At 34.8% G+C, this 19,075-nt stretch overlaps 1 protein-coding gene across 1 annotated transcript in view; it reads right to left on the bottom strand.

Annotated features, from left to right (window-relative positions):
- Nucleotides 1–6,749: 6,749 nt before the first annotated feature.
- The window catches only part of LOC149795631 (uncharacterized), a 61,330-nt gene continuing 49,004 nt past the window's right edge, over nucleotides 6,750–19,075 (bottom strand). Inside the window, exons 9-11 of the mRNA XM_089965460.1 lie at nucleotides 12,829–13,020; nucleotides 7,992–8,140; nucleotides 6,750–7,307 (exon numbers count right to left, since the gene is read on the bottom strand). Of these exons, the coding sequence (XP_089821586.1) occupies nucleotides 7,258–7,307; nucleotides 7,992–8,140; nucleotides 12,829–13,020 (391 nt within the window). The 3' untranslated portion in view covers nucleotides 6,750–7,257. The remainder of the gene's footprint in view (nucleotides 7,308–7,991; nucleotides 8,141–12,828; nucleotides 13,021–19,075) is intronic.

Genomic DNA, 19,075 nt, shown 5'->3' on the forward strand with positions numbered 1-19,075 from the left:
ATCTAGTGAAACTTGGGCTTCCAACTTATAGATGGATTCCAAATATGTTTTTTTCATTGTTGTTTGTTGTCCAGTTTTGGTCAATAAAAGCTGCTCTGCAAGGAGCAATTAATTACTTTTCAAGAATTGGCTTTAGAGTTCTTTCAAAATGAAGTTGTGAATCTGAAAGCTACTGGCTTGTACATGGTCTCTACTTCATCACACTTGCTGTTAAATGTAATGCCATCATTAGCATCCACAATTCCACCATGTTAAAATATTTTGTAATCTTTTTTTTCTATAAGCCATAATATCATTCTGAATCTTTTCTTTGATATTCTGTTTTCTGGTGCAAACTATGAGTCAACTTGGCGAAGACCAAAATTACTTCCCTTTTCAATGTCACTATGACAAGTTCAGGACTCATGGTACTAATTTAGTTCCAACAGTAAACCTATGCAAACACCATGATATTAATATTTCAATAACTTAAAATTTCTGAGTGCTCATGATCAAACCTATGTTTATCAGTATAGATGAAACCTGGATATCAGCTTCCGTGTAGAGGAAAGGATATAAGCCACGGCAATTTCTGGACCAGCATGTGTTTGAAACATGTACTTTTAATTCTGTACCAAAGCGTCAGGTGCTAATTTTAGTAATGAGTGTCCCAAACTCAAGACTCTTAAAGGACTGAAATTCCATCAATAAAAATATATCTCTATATTTTTTCCACTGTCAACTTGGATAAGCTCTTGAAAGATTCTTTTTCCTACAACATAACTTACATTATTAACCAATCCTGGTCAGCCTAACCCATATATACTCTATTTTATGTTCACCCATTTCCAGGCTGGTTCCCATTTTTCCATACCATTAGTACCGTGTGTCCTTCAAGACCAATTCTTTTCATAATGGCAGCCATATTTGTTGGTGGATCAGTATAATGTATATTATTTTAAAGAACTCAGACAGAATGCTTTCTGTTAAATTTGGTCATATTCTGTTAGCAATCCTTAAGTTGAATTAAAAAATCAACATTTTTAGCAACAGTGACCATACTTATAGCAAATCATCCTTATTTGTAAAAAAAAATAAAAAGTCTAATATGCCATGCTGCTGCTTTTTGATAAATTTAATTCTATGGAGTCGATTTTGTGAAGTTATTTAAAGGTTTTTCTATTTTTATGAATGGACACCATACATCTTTTAAGACATTCACATTATTCATAAAATTTTGAAAGCCATCTTACCCAGGATACTTCTGTAAAATTTGGTCATATTCTGTTTAAAAGATTTTGAGAAGGTATAATTTAAAAGTTTTCTACTTTAATAACAGTTACCTTTTTATATAGCAAATCAGCATCCTTCTGTACAAAATGAAGAGCCATCAATCTCAGTATGCTTTCATCAAATTTGGTCTGTGAGCAGATTTTGAGAAGTTGATGATGAAGCACTAAATAATACTGAACTGAGTTTGAGGCTGTACTCTCAATGTTCAAGCTACCTGCTATAAAACTAAAACTTCGTAACTATCAGCATGCATACATTTGCAAACAAGAGAGAGAAAGGAGAAACTGAATTAGTAAATGATTGGAATGGCAAGAAACTGAATTAGTAAATGACTGGCATGGCAAGAAAATTAATTAGTTAATGATTGGCATGGCAAGAAAATTAATTAGTTAATGATTGGCATAGCAAGAAAATTAATTAGTTAATGATTGGCATGGCAAGACAATTATTAGTTAATGATTGGCATGGCAAGAAAATTATTAGTTAATGACTGGCATGGCAAGAAAATTATTAGTTAATGATTGGCATGGGAAGAAAATGATTAGTTAATGATTGGCATGGGAAGAAAATTAATTAGTTAATGATTGGCATGGCAAGAAAATTAATTAGTTAATGACTGTCATGGCAAGAAAATTAATTAGTTAATGATTGGCATGGGAAGAAAATTATTAGTTAATGATTGGCATGGGAAGAAAATTATTAGTCAATGATTGGCATGGGAAGAAAATTAATTAGTTAATGATAGGCATGGCAAGAAAATTAATTAGTTAATGATTGGCATGGCAAGAAAATTAATTAGTAAATGATTGGCATGGCAAGAAAATTAATTAGTTAATGATTGGCATGGGAAGAAAATAATTTAGTTAATGATTGGCATGGGAAGAAAATTAATTAGTTAATGATTGGCATGGGAAGAAAATTATTAGTTAATGATTGGCATGGGAAGAAAATTAATTAGTTAATGATTGGCATGGGAAGAAAATAATTTAGTTAATGATTGGCATGGGAAGAAAATTAATTAGTTAATGATTGGCATGGGAAGAAAATTAATTAGTAAATGATTGGCATGGCAAGAAAATTAATTAGTAAATGATTGGCATGGCAAGAAAATTAATTAGTTAATGATTGGCATAGCAAGAAAATTAATTAGTAAATGATTGGCATGGCAAGAAAATTAATTAGTTAATGATTGGCATGGGAAGAAAATTAATTAGTTAATGATTGGCATGGGAAGAAAATTAATTAGTAAATGATTGGCATGGGAAGAAAATTAATTAGTTAATGATTGGCATGGCAAGAAAATTAATTAGTAAATGATTGGCATGGCAAGAAAATTAATTAGTTAATCATTGGCATGGCAAGAAAATTAATTAGTTAATGATTGGCATGGCAAGAAAATTAATTAGTTAATGATTGGCATAGCAAGAAAATTAATTAGTAAATGATTGGTATGGCAAGAAAATTAATTAGCAAATGATTGGCATGGGAAGAAAATTAATTAGTTAATGATTGGCATGGCAAGAAAATTAATTAGTAAATGATTGGCATGGCAAGAAAATTAATTAGTAAATGATTGGCATGGCAAGAAAATTAATTAGTAAATGATTGTGATCTTCTCATGATTAACTCCTAAAAAGTAACACCAGCCCACATCTCAACAACATGTCAAATATCCTCATAAGTAATATTTTTTAGTAAATTGTGTTTCTCTGAGAATACTTGCCTGATCACATTAATGTTAGGAAATAGACTCCTTTACCTTAAGGATCCAACCCTCTCAGTAAGACAAAATCTTTCCCATCCATAGAGTATGAAGACAAAGGGAGGAAACTCTAACCCATTACACTGCTTTCCCACCAATATGCTGGCTGTTATTAGTTTAAGCTGAGCTATATATTAATGAGAAAGCTCACATCTGTAGGGAGTTGTGGGAGGGCTTTATAGTTATGTGACTTGGTAAATATCCTTGGAAAAACATAATTTACTTTTAAAAGAATTACTCCATTGAATACATTTCTCGCTCACAATTCTGTTTGGAGAATTGGACAGGAAGAATTGCAGGCGCATCCAAACTCTACCATGGTTACACTCTGGGTGGAATCACCATGGTTAGACTTTGGCTGGAATCACCATGATTACACTTTGAGGAAAGTATGGCTGGAATCCATACATGAAATATAAACTGCTCACCTAACAAGACAGGAGCATAACCGATGTTCTAGTGACACAGGCCAATTTCAACTCGACTGAATGGCATGTTAGCTATGAAACCAGTGTTCTCATTTCACCCAAATTCTAGACTATTTTTTGAATAAAGTTTCAATGATTGTGATTTCTGTGATTAATAAAGATGTTCTTTAATGCTTTTTTCCATCAGAAATATTCCTGAACAGTTGCTGGCAATTAACAGTTACAAGGCAATACAGAATCACTCACATTATTGTCCTGTGCCGAAATAGCATGATATGTAGGTAATATGCCACCAGATCAAGGTCTATGTTGTTTGTTTTACTGATTACTCCTAACAAACTGTAGAGACCCAGATCTACTCGCACATTATGCACCAAAATATCTGGGTCTGGGCAGTTTGCAGTTTGACTTGACAACTGAGCATATAAGATATTTCCATCACATGTAAGAAATTCTAGACATCTGGTAGGATTTTTAAAATAATTTTAATAGTTATGATTTTAACAGTGATTGAATGTAACTTTAAGAAGTAGATATCTTAAACTATCATCAGAATGATTTACGGAATGGATGACATTTTTCATTGTGCTAGGACCATAGAAAAATAAGCCATCATTTAAATATTTTTGTTTTCAGCCACAATGGCCATATTTAACAGCGAATCAGTATCTTTTGTGCCAAACTAAAAGGCCTTCATTCCAGGATGCTTTATGTAAAATTTTGGTCAAAATTTGTGGAGCAATTTTTGGGAAGAAGTAATTTAAGTTTTGTTTTCTATTGCTACTAATGTAGCCAAACTTGATGATGTCATCTGGATAAGGTCTTCTTGCCAGGATGCCTAAATATTTTAAAATGTTGTTCAATACTTTTTTAGAAGTTATTTAAATGTTTTATATTTTTATTAATGGTGGTCCAGCCATGTGGACTAAAAGCAACCATAGATGGACAACAGATGAAGCGCCATACCATATGCTTACCTTACAGCCATGTGGGCTAAAATCAACCATAGATGGACAACAGATAAAGTGCCATACCATATGCTTACCTTACAGCCATGTGGGCTAAAATCAACCATAGATGGACAACAGATAAAGTGCCATACCATATGCTTACCTTACAGCCATGTGGGCCAAAATCAACCATAGATGGACAACAGATGAAGTGCCATACCATATGCTTACCTTACAGCCATGTGGGCTAAAATCAACCATAGATGGACAACAGATAAAGTGCCATACCATATGCTTACCTTACAGCCATGTGGGCCAAAATCAACCATAGATGGACAACAGATGAAGTGCCATACCATATGCTTACCTTACAGCCATGTGGGCTAAAATCAACCATAGATGGACAACAGATGAAGTGCCATACCATATGCTTACCTTACAGCCATGTGGGCTAAAATCAACCATAGACAAGAAAGCATTATTGTAATCTGACAAGTAAAAATAATGGAAAAAGCAAGATAATGTTTGATTTTAAAAATATAATTAATACTAACAGGTGCTTCATGCAGTTCCATATTGATTTTTATGGATCTAGACCACTTAACTGTCAGAATACTAACTGCAGCTGAATATTGAAAACTTTTGCAGATGAGACCCCCCCCATCTTTCTCCAAAGAAAGCTTTTGATTTAATATTAAAATGGGATCCATATGACTTGTATCCTAGTGCATTATGGATATATCACATCAATCAGTGTGGCCATATCCAAGTGTATTACGGATATCAGATCAATCAGTATGGCCATATCCTAGTGCATTACGGATATCAGATCAATCAGTGTGGCCATATCCTAGTGTATTATGGATATCAGATCAATCAGTGTGGCCATATCCTAGTGCATTACAGATATATCAGATCAATCAGTGTGGCCATATCCTAGTGTATTACGAATATCAAATCAATAAGTGTGGCCATATCCTAGTGTATTGTAGATATCAGATCAATTAGTGTGGCCATATCCTAGTGTATTACGGATATCAGATCAATCAGTGTGGCCATATCTTAGTGTGTTATAGATATATCACATCAATCAGTGTGGCCATATCCTAGTGTATTATGGGTATCAGATCAATCAGTGTAGCCATATCTTAGTGTATTATGGATATAGATCAATCAGTATGGCCATATCCTAGTACATTACGGATATCAGATCAATCAGTGTGGCCATATCCTAGTGTATTATGGATATCAGATCAATCAGTGTGGCCATATCCTAGTGCATTACAGATATATCAGATCAATCAGTGTGGCCATATCCTAGTGTATTACGAATATCAAATCAATAAGTGTGGCCATATCCTAGTGTATTGTAGATATCAGATCAATTAGTGTGGCCATATCCTAGTGTATTACGGATATCAGATCAATCAGTGTGGCCATATCTTAGTGTGTTATAGATATATCACATCAATCAGTGTGGCCATATCCTAGTGTATTATGGGTATCAGATCAATCAGTGTAGCCATATCTTAGTGTATTATGGATATAGATCAATCAGTATGGCCATATCCTAGTGCATTACGGATATCAGATCAATCAGTGTGGCCATATCCTAGTGTATTACGGATATATCAGATCAATCAGTGTGGCCATATCCTAGTGTATTACGGATATCAGATCAATCAGTGTGGCCATAGATATATCACATCAATCAGTGTGGCCATATCCTAGTGTATTACAGATATATCAGATCAATCAGTGTGGCCATATCCTAGTGTATTACGGATATCAGATCAATCAGTATGGCCATATCCTAGTGTATTACGGATATATCAGATCAATCAGTGTGGCCATATCCTAGTGTATTACGGATATCAGATCAATCAGTGTGGCCATATCTTAGTGTATTATGGATATCAGATCAATTAGTGTGGCCATATCCTAGTGTATTACGAATATCAGATCAATCAGTGTGGCCATATCCTAGTGTATTATAGATATCAGATCAATTAGTGTGGCCATATCCTAGTGTATTACGGATATCAGATCAATCAGTGGCCATATCCTAGTGTATTATGGATATCACATCAATCAGTGTGGCCATATCCTAGTGTATTACGGTTATATCAGATCAATCAGTGTGGCCATATCCTAGCATTTACAGCTTTCATTTAATTAGCATCATCAGTCTGCATTGTTTGTGCATGTCTAAAGTATGTAGTTTTATTCAGCTACATACTATAACATTTTCAAAGATCAACTGATTTTGAAAATTGACCATGATTAACTTGATTATTATAACGATGATACAAAATAATTTTGAAAATAAACATCAAATATTTCTCAGTCTTTATTAATAATTTCTTCAACTAAATCATAAAAATAATATCTTGCAGCTGAGTCATAATTTTGTTTCTATTTTTGAAACTTTGGGAGGTTGTCTAATCAAACTAAGACTAGAGTTTTTGCATTAAGTGGATTTAACTTTGATCTAACACTATGTAAAGGGACTTAACTCTGATCTAGCACTATGTAAGAAGAGTAAACTACATAAATGGATAAGCAAAGTATCCTTTATCCAAGCACAAAATATGTCGATCATGGTAAAGTGGTCTTTAATTCTATCGACAGAAATCATCCCAAGAATCTGTTCAAAAGTAAAATCTCACAATGGCCCATTATAGAGCAGTCTTTTACAAAATATCAAATTGTATAGACAAGTGTTTGGAATAAGAAAGTTGATTCAGAAGCAAAGCTATAATTCACTGCTACAGCTCTGATGTCCACGTTTTAGGCAATTTCACTTGATGACAACAATGACTGCTACAGCTCTGGTGTCCAAGTTTTAGGCAATTTCACTTGATGACAACAATGACTGCAAGGCTCTGGCATATCCTGAAAAAAAGAGACAATTCAGAGTCTACTTCCTTCTGTGCATTATACCTCCAAATTCTTGATATGCTTAATTAAATGTTGCATCATACCTCCAAATTCTTATACTGTATGATAACATACATCCAAATTCTTATACAGTATGATAATATACATCCAAATTCTTATACAGTATGATAATATATATCCAAATTCTTATACTGTGTGATAATATACATCCAAATTCTTATACTGTATGATAATATACATCCAAATTCTTATACAGTATGATAATATACATCCAAATTCTTATACAGTATGATATAGTTTTAAAAAATGTTGCATCATACATAAAAATTCTCATACTGTATGACAGTTAATTAAAAAACATTAAAAACCTACATTAATAATGTTGATATCACAATCCCTGCCTTCATAAAAAAAGAAGAATTTATTAGAAAGTACTCTTTGTGCTGAAATCAATACCCAGGTCTTGTTATCCGGTTAGTAGTCCATAATTGATTTTAAAGTGATCTAACTTTATGTGTTAATATGTCTTAAGCTGGCACTCAATTGGAAAATATAATATTGTCACCTGAACCCAATATGCAGAAAAAAACTGGAAATATACACCAGTTGGATTTTTATTCTGTTAGAGATCAATTTATATATATATAAAATCCACAACAAATAAACATGTAAAGCTACCTCTTGGATTTTTGTAAAACACACAGTTGTTGGCACAGGTTTCTGGATTTGTGTCCCATATAGAATCACCACAAAGGCAAAGGGGAGGCAACTCAATATTTTTCTTTCTGATCTTTTCTTTAAGCTGCTGTCGTAGAGCTTCCACATATCTGTAAAATTGAATGGAGAATTCAATAATACTCTAACTTTTAAAAGCATATATATTACTGCACACACTTGAAAGCTTTCTTGTGAGTTTAGAAGAAATAAACATTTAAAGAGTTAAAAAAAATTGAAAGGATCCAACTTGTTAATATGTAGAGATATTTATGATATTATTTGGAAACATGAGCAAACAAGAGCAGAAAAGAGAGAGAGAGAGAGAGAGAGAGAGAGAGAAAGAGAGAGAGAGAGAGAGAAAGAGAAATCCCATCAAACCCAATTGCCCAACTGGTGTTAAGGGGATGCAGTTTCTTGCAAGACAGCTGACATCCAGAAAATTGTAAAGTAGTGAAAATGCATCATACCTAACAGGAATATAGGCTTGTTTCTGGTTTCCTATTCCTACATTTTGCTTGCTGACCCTATATATTTTTCTGACTATACCCACGCCATTCTATTTTGGATTTTATGGATGTTGTGACCAAGCGACTACTGGCTAGAGACTAGAAAACAGATTTCAATAAAATTACATTTTGTTTGATTATCATAGCTTAATATTTCATAGCTTGGTTTATCAGCACTTTCAAGATGTTACTGGTTATGTTGTGCCAAGGATATGGGTGGTTAGCCTGACCGAAGAACAAACTGAAGAAGCCAATTGGTCTGGCATGGGCATGTATCTAACCTGTGACCCTTACGTTAGGAGTCGGATGCTCTACAAGCTGAACTACCATGGCTCCTACAAGCCATACAGGCAAATTATTTAAAAAATTATAGACAGTGTACATGTCTAAGTATGTTGTTGAGTACATAGTCTTTTCTCATAAGACTAAGTTTGGGTCATGCAATCATGTTTACTTTCAATAAATACAGCAGAAAAAGACTGAGTAAAAAAAAATCCCAACTAAACTACCCATTTTATTTAGCATGAAACTGGACCCACACATATTATTTTTTTATGCCTCAGTGTCATGACAGGATAAGATACATGCCAGAATCAAACAAATTTTAAAATCTGATGGGGCTACAAGAAAAATAAAATGGTAGCAAAGCTTAAATTCAGCAACCTTTTAACTGATTGGCTCTAAACAAGTATCCGAGATAACCAACTGGGAAAATTTGGAGGCCCGTTGTCTTCACAAGCTAATGAATTAAGGTCAGACGTGTGCAGGGAGTTGCAAAATTGCTCAAAAAAGGTTAACTGAATATAAGACTATACATGAGAAATGAACATGCAATTTAAAAACAAAGGAGTTGTCAACTGGGAAAACAAAGTAAGTGATGACGACTTTATTAACTAAGGGTTCATCATCCTACAAGCAGATAATAGAAATATAACTTGCAAATTAGATCTTGCTTTATGAAAACAATACAATTAGTAAAATCTTGGGAATCAGATTATGAAAAATGTAAATATAAATTAAACTAATTATTGCATCAAAAACTAACACTGCTTATACAGCAAGCAGTGTACTTATTAAAAAACACCCTTGGAAACAATACTGAAGGATACTTCACTTTGCAGTGAATAATAAATAATATTTTCAAATTATTTGAATCCGAAAATAAATGTAGATACAAGTGTTGTGTCATGAATTCCATCATGAAATGGATAAACACAGTGTACAACATACATACATATCTGGATGTCTGAATGGATAAACACAGTGTACAACATACATACATATCTGGATGTCTGAATGGATAAACACAGTGTACAACATACATACATATCTGGATGTCTGAATGGATAAACACAGTGTACAACATACATACATATCTGGCTGTCTGAATGGATAAACACAGTGTACAACATACATACATATCTGGATGTCTGAATGGATAAACACAGTGTACAACATACATACATATCTGGCTGTCTGAATGGATAAACACAGTGTACAACATACATACATATCTGGCTGTCCGAATGGATAAACACAGTGTACAACATACATACATATCTGGCTGTCTGAATGGATAAACACAGTGTACAACATACATACATATCTGGCTGTCTGAATGGATAAACACAGTGTACAACATACATGCATATCTGGCTGTCTGAATGGATAAACACAGTGTACAACATACATGCATATCTGGATGTCTGAATGGACAAACACAGTGTACAACATACATGCATATCTGGATGTCTGAAAGGACAAACACAGTGTACAACATACATACATATCTGGTTGTCTGAAAGGACAAACACAGTGTACAAGATACATACATATCTGGTTGTCTGAAAGGACAAACACAGTGTACAACATACATACATATCTGGATGTCTGAATGGATAAACACAGTGTACAACATACATACATATCTGGCTGTCTGAATGGACAAACACAGTGTACAACATACATACATATCTGGATGTCTGAATGGATAAACACAGTGTACAACATACATGCATATCTGGATGTCTGAAAGGACAAACACAGTGTACAACATACATACATATCTGGTTGTCTGAAAGGACAAACACAGTGTACAACATACATACATATCTGGATGTCTGAATGGATAAACACAGCATACAACATACATACATATCTGGATGTCCGAATGGATAAACACAGTGTACAACATACATACATATCTGGATGTCTGTAGTAATGTTTTATTGCATATCAGCACAAAAGTGGCTTCATATTTCCAACTAATGGTAAATGTTAAATTTTTTTATAAAAATGAACTACACAGAAATATAGGAGGATACACCCTCCCAAAGAAATGTAAAGATTAGGTACCAGATAAATACAAAGATGTTCAATTCTGTAAAATGTATAAAAAATAACAGATAAATACAACACATGTAAACTGATTACCTTTGAAGCACCCTTTGTTATGTATAAATACTAATCAAATGAAAATACAATTCAGTTTCAATCAATGTTCAACAACTATTTGATATTGCCACCACAATAAGAAATGGGCATTTGTTTGGTCTTCCAAAGTTGTCCTTTAGTGGTGACTTCAATATCACATGCACCCTTCATCAAAGAAAGCCAACTGCAATCTTCAATGAAAACAAAGACCCTTTCAACAAAGAAAGTCAGCACCAAACTTAATTAAAGGCATCTGATGGATTGTTGCATTTTCCAAAGTGACTGGAACACATTTATTGTGCTGTGAAAGTTCCCTTTTTGCAGGAAAAATGTTTATGCATATGGTCACTACCAATGGCAGCATAAAACACAAATTAAATTTCCAATCTTTTAAGGTAGCCATCAAATTAATTGAAGATGGAGTATCTTACAAAGATGTATGCTAAATGTTTTAATTTGTTCACATGTTTTTATTTCTCTAACATTAGCCTCATCCCCTGCATAGCCTTGTCAAGATAATAGCTGTCTCCAGCTGACCACAATTTAGGCCAATTTAAGTGCACGTACATGTAGCATGTAAACAACTACAGCCATGTGCTTCTGGTAACAATATAAAAGTGCATTTCAGACTAGACTGTTTTCGTTTAATCTAAAACATGTATTTTGTGCCCACTTTTATTACCATCCCCACCACCATTTCTTAGGTACATGCAACATTTTCTTCAGCTAACTGACTTGGTTGGTTATAACACAGTTTGGTCTATAACACAGTCAGGTTCTAAAGACCCCAACCATTTTATATCATACGGAGCCATCTAAAATCAGTCAGCCTATTAAGTTACATGACTGTACATTAAAATGTGTCAAAGAAACTGACCTAATTGCAAAAGCTTTACACTGCGACTTACTTTTGCCAGTGGTGACTAATACCCTCCAAGATAAATACTCCTATAAAGTTTCATGACTACATACAACAGTGTCTGGGAAAAGTGATTGCTATGTCTCAGATATATGCTTTGCTGGTGAGACCAAAAAGGATCAAATCATGCTATCTTACAGTGGACCTCTGGACTACCTGACTTCAATTCATAGTAGCCCAGACTCTTTGTGGCCCCATGGAGTTAGACACAAGTTTCATTGTGTGGGTCACTGAAGTACATGACATGGAGACATGGTAGCCCAGACTGCATTTTGGCAGTCCCTGGACTTTAGGCACAAGATTTGTTAGACCATGCATGTTATTAACCAAGATATTTAAGATCAAGATTGCACTGAACCCATTTAATGGATGATTACTATAGAGCTCTGCCGACTTTGTTAAAATTATCTGTGAAACCATAAGGAAAGGTAACCTCAGTAGGATCCATTGCATTTTACAGAAGGATAAATTTGATTTATCTCCCTTGACATAATGGCAAGTTAATATTCTCTGAAATAAAAAAATTATTTTTTAACAGATGAAGAGACAGCATCTCTCTAGGCTCCAAGCCAATACAAGTGCATCGGAGCATAAAGCTTGATAAAGATATATTTTTTGGAACAAACTGCACTTTCAAATGAAAACACATGAGTTTCAGATTAACAAGACATTAAACAAGTTTGTGAATACATTTCTTATATAAAATTTGAAATTACCATAATTCTTCCATCACTGATCCTCACTGAAAAAATCACCTGGCTCAGTGGTTTGCATGCTAACTCGAGAGTAAAGGTCGCAGGTTTGTGTACAATCCAGATTTGCTGGGTTTGGATAATCTCGTGTGTAATCTGACAAGGCACTTTATTTCCATTGCCTCTGCTTTATATCATCTTTCAAGTGTTGATGTGTCATTAAATACCAAACAAACAAAGAAATTTACCTGTGAAGTTCCCTTGCTTTTTTAAGTTTGGCATCATGCTTCCTCATTGTCTGCTGTACAAATTTTACCCCTTGGGCCTCTCGTTCCAGGGTCTCCTCAGGTGTCTCCCCTGTAACAGGATCTCGTGGCTCAATCAGCTGTCGTGCCAGCTGCTCTGCACGATTTCGCTCCTCCTCCTTGTCTTTCTTTAGCCTATACAGGGATTGAAGCAGAATTAGAGAAAAATGTAAAGCTTCTTGTGGTAACCTGTGGTATAAATCTGATAATAGATAGTTTTGTTAAAGGTGGTTTTTCAAATTTAGAGAATGTTACCTTTATCCCTGTATTTGTACAGGTTCTATGTAAAGTGTGAAAATGAATTATCCATGATACTGATACACCCATAAAATGAAGTACTGGGACAAAAAAGAGAAGAGTAATGCTGATAAAATTTTCACACTAGATCAGGGACATGCATTTTCCTGCAGAACTTGGGGTGGATAAGCAATTTTAAAGCCACACCTTATGATGTAAATACAGTAGTCCCCCTCTTATAAGGCCACCCCTAATGCAGCAGGGAAGTGGCCTTATAATGCGGGTGGCCTTTCTAGAGGGGGATGACAAATGCGAATAGTAAACACATGAAAAAAGTCACAAGTACATTTAATTTTAAATATTTAATATTTTAATTAAAAAATCACATGCATGATGTGAAATAAATGTAAAACAAACTTTGTCATCAGTTGCAAAAGAATGCATGAATAACCAATGATACAGTTTTAAAACTGTCTTTATAATTATGTTACAGTTCACATCACGTCACTTTGTTGGTAATAGTCCAAAAAACAAACCAGTCTCATCACATTAAAAATATCCTTGCTGTCATATCCCCTGCATATATCGTTTAGTCTTTTGTTCCAATCTTCGACAACTTTATTATTAACATCAGCTGATTCGCCGCTAATGACAGAACACTTCATATTGTGTCTCACTTGAAATATGTGCAACCATCCGTTACTTGCGGTAAAGTCGTCATATCCCAGTTCAACTGACAAAATTTTTGCTTTTTCTTGTCTTTCAAATCAGGATACAAACGTCTCCTGGCTCAAACAATCTTCCTTTCTCCGTCCATTTCACCTTTCCACTTCTGCAGAATTGTTTCATTATCTTTCACGATATTGTTTATCTGAGTCTTCCCGACGTTAGTTTTCTGCAAGGATCCTCGACGACACCCACTCCCCGCTCCCGGTCAGTTGAATTACTTTCACGTTCTCCTCTAAACTGAGAATTTGTATTTTCCTCCATGACATGTTGATCTTTTTGCAGTAAGTTATTCATGTTGCCAACTACAATACTGATAAAACAATTTTGTATGCATCTAAACAAATTGCCATGTGTTTTTAAAGGAAGTGATCTTGTCACGTGATTCGTTAGTCGCAGTCTGGTACCCTATTGTTTTTATACATTTCTTGAAACTAGGTGAGAAGCCAAAACGGCTTTGATATGTACCATTAACATCAAGCAGATCTGACCTCGCGGCCGCTAGGATTCGTAATTTTGACAATTATTGTCAGTAGTAATAGCCACTGATTACCAAAGTGAACAAGCTCAACATCTTACTGGAAGCCATAAAGGCTATTAAACCATTTTCCTGCTGACTTTGGTATTGTACATCGATACTGCCACTTCTCAGCTGTTACTACTGTATTCTTAACAATTATCAGAGTGACTAAACCGGACATCTTATGATAACACAGCAATAAGGCTAATTGGATTACATGTACGTACCCTTTTGTATGGATTAAAATTTGAGTCTTTCTCGGTTTTTATGGAATAAATTTAGCTTCTCGTGAGGCGTAAATGATATAATATTAACTTTAGTGGTAAATGTACTTTACTCAACACTTCTTTCAGTAACGAAAACCTGACATCGGGAAACAGAAATCGGATTACTTAACACACGTTATGAATACAATACTGGTTCTGGATACATATTCAAATAAAATGCGGCCGCTTGTGAGGGGTAAATTTTATGATTTTGTACTAATATGCTGGCCGCTGGTCGCGTTAGGCGGGTGGCCTTTCGCGAGGGGTACTTTTGAACACAAACTCGTCGGTGCCAACGGATTCTGGCCGTAAGGAGCGGGTGGCCGCTGGTCAGGGGGGCCGTTCAAGAGGGGGACTACTGTAAGCAGATAAAACCATGCTTTACGTGGATTCCAGCCTGTGAACCATAAGCTGCAATTGTCTGCACTAGATAATGCTCAAATGAAAAATGAAATCTGTACTACCAGAGAAATACAATATAAGCAAAAGTTAAAAGACTCAGAGTAGTCACAGTAATACATGAATACTGTGAATGCCTTCTGCATATTTAATAGTTCCTTGTGTAGATAACTGACATGTGCAATGCCATTTTTCTTCTTTTAGTCAGTGACCTTGACCTCTGGACCCCCAAAATTAATAGGTTTTTTCTGTAATCCAAGTAAAGCCATGCACAAAGCTAGGTCCAGGTCTGAGATGTATCACTTATGTTATTGGTGTGGAAATCATTTTTCTTCTTGTAGTCACAGTGACCTTAATCTCTGACCTTGAACTCACTAGGGTTCATCCTCAGATCAAGAGCAAGCCTAAGTTTTGTATACGCTGAAGGTGGAGAACTCGAATCAACATGCAGAAACCATTTTTATCTCGTCAATGACCTTGAATTTTGAGTTTTTGACACCCAAATCGATACCGTTCTTCCATGACCCTGGTGCAAGTCATCCAAGTTATGGAACTGCCAATGGTGGAGAACTTGGTGCAAAAAACATTTTTCTTCTTTCAGTGACCTTAACCTTTGAGCTTTCAACCACAAAATCATTGGGTTCTTCCTCATTTCATATACCAACCATTTATGAATGGCTCAAGTTATTATGCAGATGAAAGGGGTAACAAACTGACAGATGGATGGACAGACAGAAAGATGGACAGCATCATAATATGCTTCACCACATTATAATTGTAGAAATTAATAAAAAAATAAAAAAATAGACAGTGGAACTTTGTGGATGCAATTGTACACAGGGGTGTATAAAATATTAATGGTCACTAACTCAAAAAATGAAATCTTATAAAATGCTGGCAATCAAATTTATGCAAGAATGAAAAAATATGAATCTGCACAAGAAATTCAATTAAAATACAAAGATCACTGGTACAGCACTGGTGAAAGTTTTAAGAAATGGGTAATGATTCCACCACTTATAACCCTGCAATAAATCCCATAGAAATTAATATAACCCTATAATAAATCTAATAGAATTTAATAATATTATAACCCTACAATAAATCAAATAGAGATTATTAATATTATAATCCTATAATAAATCTAACAGAAATCAATAATAGTATAACCCTACAACAAATCTCAGGGTAATCAGTGATGCTACAGGGTAATCAGTGATGCTATAGGTAATCAGTGATGCTACAGGGTAATCAGTGATGCTACAGGGTAATCTGTGATGATATAGGGTACTCAGTGATGCTATAGGGTAATCAATGGCTATAAATTCTGTGTGATACTACAGAGTAATCAATGGCTATAAATTCTGTGTGATACTACAGGGTAATCAATGGCTATAAATTCTGTGTGATGCTACAAGGTAATCAGTGATGCTACAGGCTAATGAGTGGCAATACATTCTGTACGAGGCTACAGGGTAATCAATGGCAAAAAATTCAGTGAATGATGGCAAATAAATTTAATAAATTCATCTGAGATTTTGCTGGTGGAGGCAAATGGGGGACCTTATCAGAGGAAAGGGACCCCAGAACCGAAGCCAGTAACCATATCTTATGATAGAAAGGACCCAACCATTAGCTGTTATGCCTTACCAAACCTGTGAAAAGAGTCTGGCACCAATGGTAAAAGAAGAAAGAGATATGGTCTGCAGGACAGTGAGTGAGCCCCTAGGGCTGTCCACACTTGTCCTTAGGAAAGGGTGAAGGCCCTTTGAGTCTTTGTGTCATACCCTTCTTGAGCTTCATGCTCGTACGCTTTTTCTGACAAAGATGTTGATTTATTTTTAGAAATGGTGGCCATATTTGATGGCAGATTGGCAACATTAGAAATTATTTTAAAGACCTTCATGCCAAAATGCTTTCCTTCAAATTTGGTCAGATTCTGTTGAGTAGTGGATTTTGAGAAGAAATTTTAACATTTTTGTACTGTTAGTAATAGCAACAAAACCTGAAGCATCACTTGAACTGAAAGAAAAACTCAATACCTTTCTTCAAGTTTGAACAAATTCTGGAATGTTTTCTTTTTATAGAAGAAGTTGCTTAAGGTTTTCTATTTTTATTAAGTGGCCATAACTTATGTTGGATTGGAATCATCTGAACAAATTTGAAAGAACTCCATCACAGAATGTTTGTTTTTTTCAAAGTTGTTAAATTTCTGTCAAATAGTTTTGAGAAAATGAAAGAGCAATTGAAAATTGACAACAGATTACCCACTACAGATGATGTACAACAGATTATCCACTACAAATGACGTACAACAGATTATCCACTACAAATGACATACAACAGATTACCGACTACAGATGACTTACAACAGATTATTCACTACAGATGACATACAACAGATTATCCACTACAGATGATATACAACAGATTATTCACTACAGATGACATACAAAAGATTATTCACTACAGATGACAGACAACATATTATTCACAAAATGACATACAACAGATTATCCACTACAGATGACATACAATAGATTATTCACTACAGATGACATACAACAGATTACCCACTACAGATGACATACAATAGATTATCCACTACAGATGACATACAACAGATTACCCACTACAGATGACATACAACAGATTATCCACTACAGATGACATACAATAGATTACCCACTACAGATGACATACAACAGATTATCCACTACAGATGACATACAACAGATTATCCACTACAGATGACATACAACAGATTATCCACCACAGTTGACATACAACAGATTATCCACCACAGATGACACACAACAGATTATCCACTACAGATGACATACAACAGATTATTCACTACAGATGATATACAGCAGATTATTCACTACAGATGACATACAACAGATTATTCACTACAGATGACATACAACAGATTATCCACTACAGATGACTTACAACAGATTATCCACTACAGATGACATACAACAGATTATCCACTACAGATGACTTACAACAGATTATTCACTACAGATGACATACAACAGATTATCCACTACAGATGACATACAATATAATATTCACTACAGAGGACATACAACAGATTATCCACTACAGATGACACACAACAGATTATCCACTACAGATGACTTACAACAGATTATTCACTACAGATGACATACAACAGATTATCCACTACAGATGACATACAATAGAATATTCACTACAGATGACACACAACAGATTATTCACTACAGATGACATACAATAGATTACCCACTACAGATGACATACAACAGATTATCCACTACAGATGACATACAACAGATTATTCACTACAGATGACATACAACAGATTATCCACTACAGATGACATACAACAGATTATTCACTACAGATGACATCCAACAGATTACCCACTACAGATGACATACAACAGATTATCCACTACAGATGACATGCAACAGATTGTCCACTACAGATGACTTACAACAGATTATTCACTACAGATGACATACAACATATTACCCACTACAGATGACACACAACAGATTATCCACTACAGATAACATACAACAGATTATTCACTACAGATGACACACAAAAGATTACTCACTACAGATGACTTACAACAGATTATTCACTACAGATGACATACAACAGATTACCCACTACAGATGACATACAACAGTTTATCCACTACAGATGACATACAACAGTTTATCCACTACAGATGACATACAACAGATTACCCAATACAGATGACAAACAGATTATCCACTACAGATGACATACAACAGATTATCCACTACAGATGACATACAACAGCTTATCCACTAGAGATGACACACAAGAGATTACCCACTACAGGCGACATACAACAGATTACCCACTACAGATGACATACAAAAGATTACCCACTACAGATGACAGATTATCCACTACAGATGACATACAACAGCTTATCCACTACAGATGACATACAAAAAGATTACCCACTACAGGCGACATACAACAGATTACCCACTACAGATGACATACAACA

Source organism: Sinohyriopsis cumingii, chromosome 7 (assembly GCF_028554795.1).
Source record: "Sinohyriopsis cumingii isolate HCF-2022 chromosome 7, ASM2855479v2, whole genome shotgun sequence".
NCBI lineage: Eukaryota > Metazoa > Mollusca > Bivalvia > Unionida > Unionidae > Sinohyriopsis > Sinohyriopsis cumingii.